Here is a 14,469-nt window from a genome sequence, read left to right as displayed (position 1 = left end):
GATGATTTTACTCATGCACACGCACACGCACACACACACACACACACACACACACACACACACACACACACACAGACACACATACACACACACACACACACACACACACACACACACACACACACACACACACACGCACACACACACAGAAACCTTCCCCCCAGAAAAAAAATCATTAGAAATAAAGAGCAACAGTTTTTCAGGCTGCTGTATTTTAATTGGTGTGATCTTTGACTTATGGTGAAAAACCCTTTCAACCCACTCACTTTTTGACTCTTTTTATCTTGTATTACTGTTCCACTGAATTCTAGCATTTAGCAGTATTTTCCCATATGTCAACAAAGAGACAGACCTCTGTGTCATCGCCCGTGCAAGCAGCTTGTACATGCAATTCATCAGATGTAAGGTTGGGTAACAACCGGAATTTTGGTGTGCCTCAATGTATGTCTGTTGAGATTTGGGTAATGTGTGAGTGGTGAATGGTAGGTTTGGCTGAGTATATTGCATGAGAGCTTAATCTAACCATCAATCAACAGAACTCATGCGTTGCCTTATTGAATTGGATTCCTCCAGCGGCTGCAGCTTCAGCCTACTAGAATTCCTCAAATATAATTACATTGATATTTGAAAATGGTTGGGGAGGTTGAGGTCAAACAAGCAAAAGAAGTAATATTAAAATGAAATACTAACTATACAAACTTATCTATATGCAGTCAACTTTTTCCATGCTAATCTGTTCATCAAGGACTGTAAACGCGCTATTTTCCATTGCTGTGTTATTTTATATGAAATTAATCCATATATCATGTCGATTACAGCCTAGTTTCCAAATAGAGTCAGCCTAAACATGGCTATAAGGCATACAAAACATATATTCAAGATAATGTCATGTCATCATGATTATAAACCACCCGAACAGCCTGAAGTCACATAATAAGCAGTGAACAGCAGATGAATAGATATCAGCCCTTTACATTTGGATTTCACAGTAGATATTAACATCCACTTCTCAACTTGCTTTGTTAGAGCAAAGAGTCTAGACTGAGCAGACAGTAAGTTATATGCCTGATAATTAAGATCCTTTTTATGTTCCACACTTTCAGGTACAGTATCTATATCTCTCATTGCTAACACTGCAAGCTCCCAGCGCTCAGTTCTCGTTTTTGTGTTCAACTATAAGTTGAAACTTACCCATGTCCCCATTATATATGATATTACGATACTGGAATGCAAATATAAATGTACCTTGAAAATGATCAGGATGTAAAGTTTCTTTTTTTAGAACCTCACAACTTGTATTAGTTGATTATACCCATTTCCTCCCTTTGTATGATCAATGAAGTTTATCCTGAACTATCAATTCCACAGAGTTGTGAACACTTCTGCTCTTCTTCCAGTTTCGCACTGTGTGCATGTGAGCAGCTAATGATATACAACCTGTACATCTCTCAGCAGAGCAATAAACTTCAATGCAGTCCTCTACTATTATCATAGTTCTATCTGTTATTTGTGACAAGTATACTTTAAAGCAGGAGACAGGTGTTTTGAGTAAGTGCTCAGATGTTCAGCGACAACCTGAAAACCAGATTTTTAAACATGACTGAAGTTTTACTTACCTTTTACCACTTTATGCAACAATAATCCCGTCACCCCTTTAGGCCCCCATCAGAAGAAATAATCTCACTCTCCTGTTCTGTATATCTCCGTGCATAAAGTCCAGGTACTGAGGGGATACACTGTGCCGTGCGAGGGACTTACATGTGCCTGCAGAGTTTATGTATTAGCTTTGTCTGATTCATAGCTTCAGTCGACAAGTTCCAACAAGGTAGAGGGGGCCGTAACTGCAGCCCATGACAGGCACTCGGTTTAAAGCAGGAATAATAGCCCTGGGCTCAGTGAATGACAGAGGGAATCATAAAGATAGTGTACCTTTAAACAAAGTGATGCGCTCCTGTATTACTAATGACTTTTGTTTGTTTCTGTCATCAAAGAATAGAGACTAAAATGCTTTGTTAGTCGTAGTGACCTTGAATCTGAAATGCTTTTTTAAAAATACCTGAATATCAATGAAAAAGAAGGAAGAAAAACATTCCTGAAGCCCAGACAAAGAAATGGCGCTCAGTGGTTCTGCTGTGAGTTGTGAGGAGGATTCAGCAGCGGCTTCTCATGCCTTCAAATATTCACTTGTTTTTTTAATGAGTCAAACAACGGCAATAGCAAACTGTTGCAACATTTTTCATTATGCATGTAAATTAGATAAAAACAATACTTCTCTATCGGAGCATGTACTGTTTGTTTTCTGTACTATGTTCTTTGTTTTGTTGTACTGTAGATGCTTTGAGCCAGATCTGTGTTTTCTCTCAGTGCAGCTGAAAAACACGTTCTGCAGCATCATAAGTGCACATTTCCAGGGGTAAAAAAAAGGTATGTTTTGTATTATCCTCACAGAGTTTGAGATTGTGCAACTAACATTAGATCAGAACAGAGAAAACAGAACACAGTACACAGTGATGTCCCAATGATGGCATTCTTACATATGATCATACATTTATTTTCCAGAAGCTTTTGGTTGTGTCCATAATCCTATAGGATGCAGAGATACCTGGACAAGTGCATTTTTGTGCCGCCTTCTCTACTCCAATTATCATATCATATAATAAAATGATGGGGAATCATTTTCTGATCAATAAAAGCTTTAGATTGTAATATATTTTTTGGGATTTTTTGTTGACCTCTACCTTTGGAATTTGCCTGATCAACTTCGAACGCGGAGATACTATAATATTATTGAAAATCACACACACACACACACATGCACAGTCTTGTCTCAATAACTAAAAAGGACATGACATTGACTCACAACGATTTCCTGGAGACTTACCATAACCGCAACCATTATTATTACTTGCATAATCCTTACCCTTTACCTAACCTAAACCTACATTTAGCACATGTCTTCACCTTCCATTAATGATTATGGCTGTAATATTTCATGTTGTTTGCCACCAACCAATAAACCAAACAAAGAAGAAGAATGTATATAATTCCCCATTATGTGAGCGTATTAACAGATTTATGTCCCCACAACATGACTGATACCTGGGAACACACACACACACGATAGCACGTCTACAAATAATCTTTTCATTGCAGTTTAGGAGATGGATGTGGATTTTCTTTAGAGACAACATAAGAGAAATAATTATTTCTTTTAGCCAGTTTGGGGGCACAGGAAAAAACTGAAACCGCCTCTGATGTCATCACCTCACCAAGCTGTTATGACCAGTCTGTTGTCGACACTATTATGAAGAAATGTGCCCCCATATCTGCTAAATGGTGTGGACCTGCGGCTCTCTGTGTTGTTAGATGCTGCCTGTGGGAATAACTGAGCTTTCATGCAGAAAACTGCTGACTCCTGCTGCAGGACACAAGGTTAAGAAGAGTGGGTTTGCTATGATTCATTTATGTGACATGCCCTGTGGACACGTCACATCTTTCCCATCTCATATACATTGATCAGATTGATATTCATTTATAGGACAAATTAAACGTTCTGGTATTCTGGATGAGCATTTTTGGATATAAATATCTGATACATGAAATACATGTGACTTATGTAGGTTTGATGAAAACAAAAGTGGACAAGAAGATTTTAGATCTCAAGAAATAAAGAAACTTTTCTAATCTTTTCAAGGATAGTTGATAAAAAAGTCTGAAATGCTCTTGTTTGAAACGTATGAGTTCCCATGTTCAAAATACATGTTGTTTTTACAGTAAATTAGATTCACATTGTGATGATCTCCATTTGCTCACATGTCAATGTTCCATTCTCCACTGATGCATTTGACCTTCAACTTTAAACCAGTCAGCTCGGCTTTGTTTTGGTCTTTGTTCAGGCTAAAATAGTGCTTTAAAAGTTTTTGGTACACAGGGTGATGACTGAGTGGCGTTTTAAAAACTCCCCCCCCAGCAGCTATCTGCTATTATACAGGTATGTCTGTGTGCTGGCAAGTGGGGATCTTAAAACAAGACACTACAGGTGAATGGGATATAAATTTGAAAAAGATATCACCATGGAACTTTCCGAGTGAATTACAAATGTTACATTTTTATGTTTAAAAATCCCACTTTGCGAAAATGCCCTTGAGATCTGCAGATGCAAATTGATAAAGTTTAGTCAAATAAAAATCTAAATATGCATATTGGACGTTTCCTTTCCACTTGTCTCAGAGAAAACATGTTGTGCATGTTTTCTTCTCTTCTTATCCCAGTTAGAGGATTAATCATAACAGTTTCAAGTTACAGATGAAATGTAATCTGTGTGAAAATGCAAATTAAATTGTGGCTAATGTAAATCAAATTGAAAGTTATTTAAACTCATTCAATTTAGTTTCAAGTTACGGTTGTTAGAAGGTACCACTGGTCATAAATACCCAGTGCCGGCCCTAGCCTTTATTAGGCCTCTAGGTTTGGGGGACACCAGCGCCTCGTGCCACCAATATTATTAACCTTATATGTCAATGCTTGATCATTTACACACTGTCGATTTACTCTAGTGAAAGTACCACAAACAAACCACATAATTATTCTATGAATCATGTCTCCACCCTCTTATCAACAGGCAACCTGCCAGCCACAGGTGTTTCACAACATCTGTGCATCATAAACTAATTTTGTGTGATACCATTTTAGTGAAGATAGTGTGTGACTCATCACTGGCTCTGCTACAAATCCACCCACACAAGCTACAGAGATTGGCCAGAGATATGGGACAGAAATCATTTGCTTATGAAGTGTGAACTGTTTTGACATGATTATTCAACTGATGTTCTAAACTTTTCCTAATCTGATGACAATACCTAAAGCTGTAATGCAGAGATACTTAATTACACTTATTATAATATAGTCATCACTTTGCCATGGATTATTCAATTTTTTTTGTATAAAGCACTTTTTAACCTTGTTTAGATAAGTGCTATACAAATAAAGTTCTTATTATTATTATTACTACATAATGCACCTATGATTATTAATTTGTGTGGGGGGGGGGGGGATCCCAACAAAGTCTTTTTACGGATTCAAAATTCCAAATGCAGGAAATTAACCTTGAATTAATAAAAAATTAGTTATAACAGATAAGTATGTCACATAAATATACTGTATATTGAAATATGTTTTTAAAAGTCTTCTCTAAGAAAATTGGCAAAGAAAGTAGTGACTTAATTCAGGTCTGAGTCAAAGTGGGGCTCAGCTCACATTAAGGCTCTATGTGTATGACTGCTGACCGTAAAAATGACAGGGCACAATATGGGATCAAATCTTTTCAAATCACATGGTTGTTTGAAACAGAATTACTTGTTTCAGCAAATGTACCAAAGCATCTGGCCTATGTTTACTTAGTGACAAAGCCCTGTACTGGCCTTGGTAATAATGACAGGAGCAAGGAGGTTACAGATCAACCAAATCTTTTTAGGTTGCAGGTCGGAGTGGCTGGATTTTACCCATGATAAGACATTTTAATCTGCTCCCCAGGCGCCGTACACGGCTGCCCACTGCTCTGTGTGTCTAACCCTAACCCTAAAAGCAGAGGTTAAATTTCCCCTTGCATGAGGGTGCCTGTGCATGTCTGTGCATGTGTGTGGGATAAATACATGTATCTTAATCTTAAATATAATCAAAGACACGTCCCAGATATTCATGAAAGTTGTTGTTCAGAGGTGACGTGCATGTGTGGAATCTCAGGGTAGCCACAAGGCAAGTCAGGTGACAGCTTTGACCTTTATTCCATGCATCATAGTAGTAACATAATATATCAGTAAAAGTATGATGTGACTCATATCTAATAAATGAGGCATTGATGGGCAGGTGCTCAGACACAAGATCCAGAAAATTGCTTCAACTCTCCTACCATAAAAATACACTTTATGGATACAGTGAAACCAAACTGAAATGATTTGTTTCATTAAATATAAAAGAAAATGAGTAAAATAAAAAGGCACAGCGAGTGCATGTTATTTTGAACATTCATAACTGTGGTTAAATATACATAAAAGGCATTGAAAAATAATACTTTTATTTGGTTAACTTAATAACCCATCTTTGCATGCCAACTCAGTCAAGATCAAACATGTTCATGTAAAATAAGAGTGATTTAATCACATGACCAGGTCTGACATTTACCTACGACAAGGCAGATTTATAAAAAACAAATTGTGCAGACTGATTCAATCAATCAATCAAATTGTATTTGTATAGCCCACATATTCACAAATCACAATTCGTCTCATAGTGCTTTGACATGGGGTGAAATCCTCTGTCCTTAGCAAGAGTAAGGAAAAACTACTAAAAACCTTTTAACAGGTAAAAATATGTAGAAACCTCAGAGAGAGCCACATGTGAGGGATCCCTCTCCCAGGACGGACAGAAGTGCAATAGATGTCAAGTGTAGGAAAACATCATCAGAATTAAAGTTTTTAGCAGTATCGATGAGGGTAAACATTTTTCAATACTATATGTCAAGCAGTCCTGCTGCATCATAGTCTCTGGTCAGCAGCCAGCAAGATCACGATCCAGCATCAGGATGGGATCCACTATAGTCCACAGTCATTGTCCACTGCTGCCAGTTAGGATCCGTCATCAGCCGCCGCCTCGGTCGTGGTCCACCACCACCCGATGCCAACGCGACAAAGGATCTTCCATTACCACTACGATCAGCTGGCACGATACAGGATCCACCAAACTGGTGCGGCCACAGCTGTGGCCCTGCATCTGCAGCTGCGGCACAGAAACTCCGGGGAAGGGGTCAAGTTAGTTACATGTACTGATCAGATAAGAGTTACTTTGATGTGATAGGGATGCAGAAGAGGAAAGAGAAGCTGGAAAGAGAAGCTCCGTGTGTCACGTGTCATAAATTCCCTGTGCGCCTTAGCGTCATCAGGGGTTTTTGCCTTGTAATCAATGATACAATGATACAGGCCGAACTTGAGGGTACACTGAGGCTCAAGGTAAATCTGACTGGCTACTGGTTTGTATGGAAGTACGATGAAAACCATGTGGCCCACTCAGTAGATCAGACATCAATACCTCTATGCCTTTTTAAACTAAACGCTTCCTATTTTGGAACATAGGACGAGTTACACTAGACGAAAAGCAGTATTATTGTCACAGTGAACCTCTACGGACAGGCCTAATCCCCTGCTGTAACCAACTGTTTCCATGATGTTACCTCGGCGTTCGCCAGTGAAGACAAGGTGGGTCTATCGGCGTTTGCGGACCTTAAGGGGGATTTGGAGAACAAAGGAGAGAGCCGCGGGGGGGCTCGCGCCGCCGCGCGGACCGATCGCGACGTGTGATCTAATTAGCATATGAATCGGAGTCCAGCCGCTGGCTAGAACCTCTCTCTACTCACCATTGGAGGAAACCACAGACCCTTGAAACTAATGTCACTCGTGATTGGCTGGTAGAAGTGTTGCTATTGGTCACCTTATGGGTCATTGCAGTGCACACGTGGGGTCACAGCATTCCGCACGTGGGGTAAGCCCCTCCCACACAATATTTATAATAAAAATGTATATATTAATATTTATTATTATTTATAAGTAAGCCTTTACCAAAAGCACTGCAGTTAATTAAAACTAAACATTCATGTGATGCTTGATGCTATAGGTGAACATATTGTACAGGGAACAAATGTGAACAAGGTATATGTGGAGTGAAAGCTTTATTTACATACAGCAAAAATATTGTACAAAATCTCAGGTGAGGCTTGAAATGTTTCTCTGCAGCCTCTGGGTCATGACTTCTTTGTGGGACTCTTCTCCAGTGTGTAGACGTCTGTGGTGTGTAGCTGTGAGATCCAGTGTAGCTTCCAGTCTTATATGAAGTGTGGGACACAGGTCGGTGCACTCCTGGCTGTGGAAGGATGGATCCATGTCGTCTGTCCCGCTTCAATCAGCTGTAAACACATTCAGTAAAATTAGCACAGTTCAATGACAACATACACCTTTACATGTAACTGGAAAATTATTTAATGAATATAACCTTACCCTCTTTCTTCTCCGACAACTCCTCAATGCTGATGTAAGGTCTGGTCGGATCATACCGGCTCATAGTGTGTCTTTGTACGTCATGGACAGGCAGCTGGAAAACAACACATGTAACATGACTTTATTATTAATAAACGGAAATAGCCGCGCTGCATCACCGTTGGAAGATCCACAGCAAAAAAACACCAAAACAATTCATAAACAGTTACTTACATTCAATGGCTTAATTTTCTGCACTTTAAATCCGGACTTTCAGCGTCTCAGCCTAACGCCTCTTTGTTTGTGTGTGTGTGGGGGGGGGGGCTGAGGCTGTGAAAACATACAGAAAAAATTCACGTTGATGAAAAAACTTAACGAGAACAAACTGTTACATCTAAGTAATTCATACATATTTACACATGCACTAGATCTGCTCCAGCACTCGATGCTGTATTCGTATTTTAGCAACTTTCTCGCTATCCCAAAGAGTGGCGGACATGCTTTCAGATGTACCAGTTAGCTTAGTGGTTAGCATGGCGTCTCTAGCTCACCGTAACTCAGGGACTGTGCATCCGTCTTCTCCGCCTCGACTCGTCCACACCGGGCCCGCGGCTCTGCCTCCACACGCACTCATCTTCTCCTCCAGGGAACAGCGTCGTGTCGACTTCAGCAAGTTATTTACCCCGAAGACAGAGTCACTCGTACGGGACAAGCTAAACACGACCCGCTTCCTGTCTGCGGGACACTCGACGCTGCTGCACGGCGTTTACGAGGCTGTGATTGGACGAGTCCATCAGCTGATGACGCGAGCGGGTGACGTGAGCAGCGGTTACTTCATGGGATAAGTATTTGACTGAGGCCAGGTTTATTTTTTGTGGTGTTTAGTAAATTTACACACATGATTCACTCATGCTGTTCTGTGTTCGTAACCTTATAGTTGAATGCACTTATTGTAAGTCGCTTTGGATAAAAGTGTTGACTGTTTTAATGGAATACTGAGAAAGTTTAATAACAACAATTAGACAATTGAAGTTCAAATTATGAAGGAATTTAAGCTCTATATTGTGTCTCCTTTATATTTAAAATAATAATCAAACTGAGTGGAGATGTATGTTGTATCCAAACAGCCGGCTGCTGTGTTTTGTCACTGTGCAGTCCATGGGGGATTAAATATTACACTGAAAAAATAAATCATTAAATCAATGAATGTTTCATAGCAATTTTGAAAGTAGTGGTGAAAAGGTTCCATTTATAATTCATGGAACAGCTTAGTTTGCCATTGACATGTGAATTTGATGCCAGTATTTTGGGAGGACAGATATTTTTATGGAAAGCCAGTAGAAGTTTGGAGCTTACAGGACACAGATGATCATACCCAGCATCATTTATTTGCTGGTAGAGGTGTGGTTTACACTTCCTCTGTGCATTTAACCAGCACAATTGAAAAAGTGACTGTAATCATGCCACTCTATACAGTTGTTGAGATTTAGGATTGTTTTGGATGACAATAAAAATTTGAAATAAAGTGCATTGTTTCATTTCTTTTGACTGCATTGACCTTTGTTCGTGGTATACAATATAATTCATTATAGCACACTTACTTACTTAAGAACAATTTAAAATTTCAGGTTTAATATTTATTTTAAGCCTGGTTTACTCAGCCAGATAGTTTGTTGGTGCCTCTAACACATTGGTGTTATCTGCTCTCAGGGAAACTGATTTGCATTTGTGAAGCTCAGAGCATTGTCATTTGCATGTGAAAGCGTCCTCTAGGAGTTGGAGCAGGGGGGGTCAAATCTCAACAGCTCACAGGCTTGACAACTGCAGGAACCCTGAGCGTTTCCTTTGCTGCCTGCAGATACGTGTGAAAGTCGTTAACCGAAGGATGTGCCAACACTTCTCTGCGACACAGATTGACACAAACGCTTCTTTTCATGCAGTGTTACTTTCTGTCGCACTAATTAGCTCTAACTATACGCTTTATCAAAAAGGAAGGTTTTAAGCCTACTCTTAAACGAACAGATCGTGTCTGCTTCCCGAACTGAAAGTGAGAGATTATTCCACAGGAGTGGGGCTTGATGGCTAAAAGCTCTGGCTCCTACTCTACTTTTAGAGACTTTAGGGACGACAAGTAGGCCTGAGTTCTGGGATCGAGGGCTCTAGTGGGTTGATAAGGTACTAACATCTCTTTAAGGTAAAAAGGCGCCATATTATTAAGGGCCTTGAAGGTGAGGAGGAGAATTTTAAAAGTCTATTCTTGATTTAACAGGAAGCCAGTGTAGTGATGCTAATACTGGAGAAATGTGCTCTCTTTTCTTGGTTCTCGTCAGGACACGTGCTGCGGCCTTTTGGACAAGAGTCTTTAACGACTTACTGCTGGAGCCTGATAATAATGAATTACAATAGTCCAGTCTCGATGTAACAAAGGCGTGATTGCATTCCATTTGTGCGTTTCTTCAGAAGAGGCTCATGTTGCTGCAGGACAAACCCACAGACTCCAATGAACTTGGCTGCACATTGTAATTATGCAACATCGCAAACATTTCAATGATTTAAGGGCACAACACCTGTAAATATTTCATAGTACAAGTACATGAATTTTAACACAAATTAATTTCTAATCACTGTCCTCCTCACTTTATTCCAACAGTACAATGTAGACTGTAGTGTGACACATTGATATTTAACTTTTCCTGTGTAGTAAATACTAAATATAAAGAAAATCATAAAGCTTTCTGTCAGATAAGCTATATCATATTCTATAACTAATTATTTTAACATTTTGTGTGTGTAGCATATATATATATAAATATATATTGATAGTTTTGTATGTATGTATGTTTGTATGTATATATGCATAGATGGATAGATAGATAGATAGATAGATAGATAGATAGATAGATAGATAGATAGATAGATAGATAGATAGATAGATAGATAGATAGATAGATAGATAGATAGATAGATAGATAGATAGATAGATAGATAGATAGATAGATAGATAGATAGATAGATAGATTGATTGATGGATAGATACATAGATGGATAGATAGATAGATAGATAGATAGATAGATAGATAGATAGATAGATAGATAGATAGATAGATAGATAGATAGATAGATAGATAGATAGATAGATTTTAAATGTAAACTAGTTTTTTTTGGTTTTTAGTTTTTCTACAATAATATTGCCTCTTATATAATATTGACTGTTTTATTAGATAAGGTCTAATAATATTGTTTGTATCCCATTTCTTGACAATGCAAATATTTGTCATGTTTCTTTAAATCGTATTGGTCACGCCCCGGAATATTGTGATTGGTACTTCCGGTAGTACTGTCATGGCGGCGTCCTGAACGATTTGCCCTGAAGAAAAACCAAAACATTCAGACTTGAGATCTGCATTTCCACAGAGCCGCTGCAGCCATGATGTTAAAGGACGTGTTGAAGTGGAATAAACGAGTGTCAGCAGTTTACGCTCTCGGTATCTGGACCATGATCGGTTCATACGCGTATTACCAATACACAAGTGGTGATGAGGACAAACCCGGTGAGAGACCATCTCTCTCGCTCTCGCTCTCGCTCTCGCTCTCTCGCTCTCCCTCGCCCTCTCTCTCTCTGATGTATTCATTACCCCTGTCACTGTGTGTATGTCTGTTTGTATGTTGCTGCTGTGATGGGAAGTAACCAAACACAAACAACCAGAGAGTCTGCATGAATGAACATTAACCCAGCACAGTGTGATCACATCCAATAATAAACGGTATAAACAGCAATGCACAAAGCGAGTTATGAATGAGGATATTTATGTAACTGAGTGTTGATTGGTAATATGTGTAATTCTACTGACATTGAAAGGTCAATGGCTGGTATCTACAGACAGTACAGCCAGCACTGGTGTCATCTCTCTCTGTGACACACTAAGTAACGACTGTTGATTGTTCTTCACCATGACTACTCCCTGTTAGAAGTTTACAGCTGTATAGACACACAAGTTTGTATTAAACAAGTTTGTCTATAACAATCATTTGAACTCATTCCTGTTTTTATTATTGTAATATGTGGTCATGCTTAAACCTCTGACACTCATACGTGAAGGTTAAGTATTCTTTTATGACTGTTTTTATTTCATTTCATTTTATATTTTATTTTGTGAAATGCTTTAACTTTGTTTTGAGAAGTGCTGTATAAATAAGATATCGTAAATACTAAAGATATAATACAAAGAGCCAAAAAGGCCTTGCATTGTTATACAACTATATATTTTGTTAGAATTTGCTCAATATTAACAAGATACAAAATGCTGCTGCCATGGTGATCCATCAGTAATAATAATGATCCAATCCAAAATAATAGCTGATTATAATAATAATGACTGAAAAAATTACTTGACTACATTTTGCTTACATTACCTCTGTACTCTAACATAACTTTGATAATTTCTGCTTAAGTGTTAGGTCTGATAACTAAAGTCATGTTAATTTAGACATTTAGACACTTCTAACTTTGTCAATTAATGATGGTTTAACTTCTGATCACTAAATCCCTTTTTATTTCCTCCCTCCACCTCAGGGAAAAGAAAAGAAAGGGTAGAAGAGCAGGAGGATCCAAACCAAGTTGTGTACGTGACACCTCACACTAAAACTGTAATCGTCTACAAGGAAGACTTTGTCCCGTACAGCACAAGGATCTTGAGTTTCATCAAATCGTTCAGCGGTGGACCTGGGACTGGAGACAGTGACAAGTAGCTGCATCAGCACAAAGAACTGAAGCCACTGGAAGTTCAATCTCGTCATGAGTAAAACTTTGTGACGCACATGAATTTATGCTCTTTTTTGTGAACATTATTATACTGTGGGAAGAGGAAGAGTCCAATGCAATATACTCAAGCTGTCATGCTGTTTGATTGCCAACTGACTGTCACCAAACATAACATGTTATATAATTAAAATAATATAACACTTCCACCTTTTACAGTTGCCACAATGCTTGAATAAACTCATATTTAAACATGTGGTCAGATTCCATTAATCTTTATTTATAATGTTAATATCTGAGGCCATTAGGAGACTTAATATAATTGAAGGCATTATTATTCACAAATCAACTGAATGTTGTGCTACTATCCTAGTGTTAACACACAATAGTCCAGTACTACCTACTGGTATTGTATTGACACAACAGAAGCAAAATAAATTATACTCATGTGAAGCATTAAACTGTTGTTTACTCAGTCAGGGAGATGTTCATTAATCAGATCTTCTCAGGGAGACTCGGCAGAGGCAGCTAGATTCAGTCACCATTATTTACGCCAAGGAAGTTCTGTGTCCATCAGCGTTTGTTTGTCTGTTGGCAGGATTACGCCAAGACTACTCAACTGATGAAGTTTGTGGAGGGGTGGAACACGCCCCAAGACAGAGCAAATACATTTAGGTGCAGAACCAGATCAGGAGGCTGATTCATTTTCTTTAACTATGTGAGACATGTTTTTAAACATTCTCATTGATTTCTCAGGGTATAATTCATAGCTGTTGACGAAATCAGGCATGGTTAGAGGAAAGATATTTATGACTGTGTGCAATATGGTTAAAATCCAAATAATGAATGTGGTTTCATATCATGACATGTCATCTATGACAAAACTTATTGGAAAATCTTTTGATTATACAAGAATTCAACACTACAGCAAAATGCCGCCTCAAAATATACAGCTGAATTGAGTCTTTATAGAATAATAATGAAATCTCCACAAAACTGAACACTCAAAGTGTTAGTTATGTCTTATGGGGCACTGCTGTGGGCACCCAGTAAATCCCTGTTATCCACAACTTTGCAAATATGTTGCAATTCACATTTCCTATTAACATTCACAGTGACTGTTGCTATGACAGCTACATCCTATAATAAAGTCTCTGTGGTGAAAAGAGTACTACTGAAGTAAAATCCACCCAACGTTGTGTTTGTCTGCAAAAATTCAAGTTCAAAGAGACATTAAGCTTTATATGTTATAATTATCATGACATGCATTAACATGCAAAGAGCAATTATTCTCTAGGTGAGGCATGTGATAATTAGAGCTACTAAGTAACTGCTTTTTTACCTTAATATACTGTATAACCAGACATTGTATATATATAAATTACAGTTCAGTGTGAAACTTTGATCACTAAAATTACTTTAGCTGCAGTGGAGGATCTAAGATTTTTCTAAAGCAGGGGCCATAGAGGGGCCACGATTGGCAACATCCATCAAAACTGCTAAATCTGTCAGATGCACATTTAAGTCATTCCTTGATAACTGTTATAGCTCTATAGCTTTGAGCGAAGACACACATCACTGAATAAAGCTTGAAAATTGTTCCTAGTTCAAGCACAATGTGTTCATCGAATAAGCTTCGAAAATTAAAACTAATGACAGGACAGGGAAATTGCAGGGGCCAGTCAG

The 14,469-nt window shown here is 38.4% G+C and overlaps 1 protein-coding gene and 1 long non-coding RNA gene across 2 annotated transcripts; one reads left to right on the top strand and one right to left on the bottom strand.

The window, feature by feature from the left end:
• Positions 1 to 7,703: 7,703 nt before the first annotated feature.
• On the bottom strand, positions 7,704 to 9,208 carry LOC133023069 (uncharacterized). Its single transcript, XR_009683038.1, has 4 exons — positions 8,576 to 9,208; positions 8,259 to 8,354; positions 8,046 to 8,139; positions 7,704 to 7,954 (listed from the first exon to the last, which is right to left on the bottom strand). It is a non-coding gene; the product is annotated as an uncharacterized LOC133023069 (long non-coding RNA).
• A 2,153-nt stretch (positions 9,209 to 11,361) lies between these two features.
• On the top strand, positions 11,362 to 13,039 carry LOC133026663 (small integral membrane protein 26-like). Its single transcript, XM_061093584.1, has 2 exons — positions 11,362 to 11,575; positions 12,598 to 13,039. The coding sequence occupies exons 1-2, from the start codon at positions 11,452 to 11,454 to the stop codon at positions 12,771 to 12,773; spliced, it is 300 nt and encodes a 99-aa protein (XP_060949567.1). The 5' UTR covers positions 11,362 to 11,451; the 3' UTR covers positions 12,774 to 13,039.
• Positions 13,040 to 14,469: the final 1,430 nt, after the last annotated feature.

The sequence above is a fragment of the Limanda limanda genome, chromosome 2, assembly GCF_963576545.1.
Source record: "Limanda limanda chromosome 2, fLimLim1.1, whole genome shotgun sequence".
NCBI lineage: Eukaryota > Metazoa > Chordata > Actinopteri > Pleuronectiformes > Pleuronectidae > Limanda > Limanda limanda.
This window is presented reverse-complemented; position numbering and strand designations above follow the sequence as displayed.

Excerpts from the sequence above, each read along its gene's own strand:
- LOC133026663 (XM_061093584.1), top strand. The coding sequence starts at position 11,452 with ATGATGTTAAAGGACGTGTTGAAGTGGAATAAACGAGTGTCAGCAGTT. Across the intron at positions 11,576-12,597 it reads TGGTGATGAGGACAAACCCG|GGAAAAGAAAAGAAAGGGTA; the intron begins GTGAGAGACCAT and ends CCTCCACCTCAG.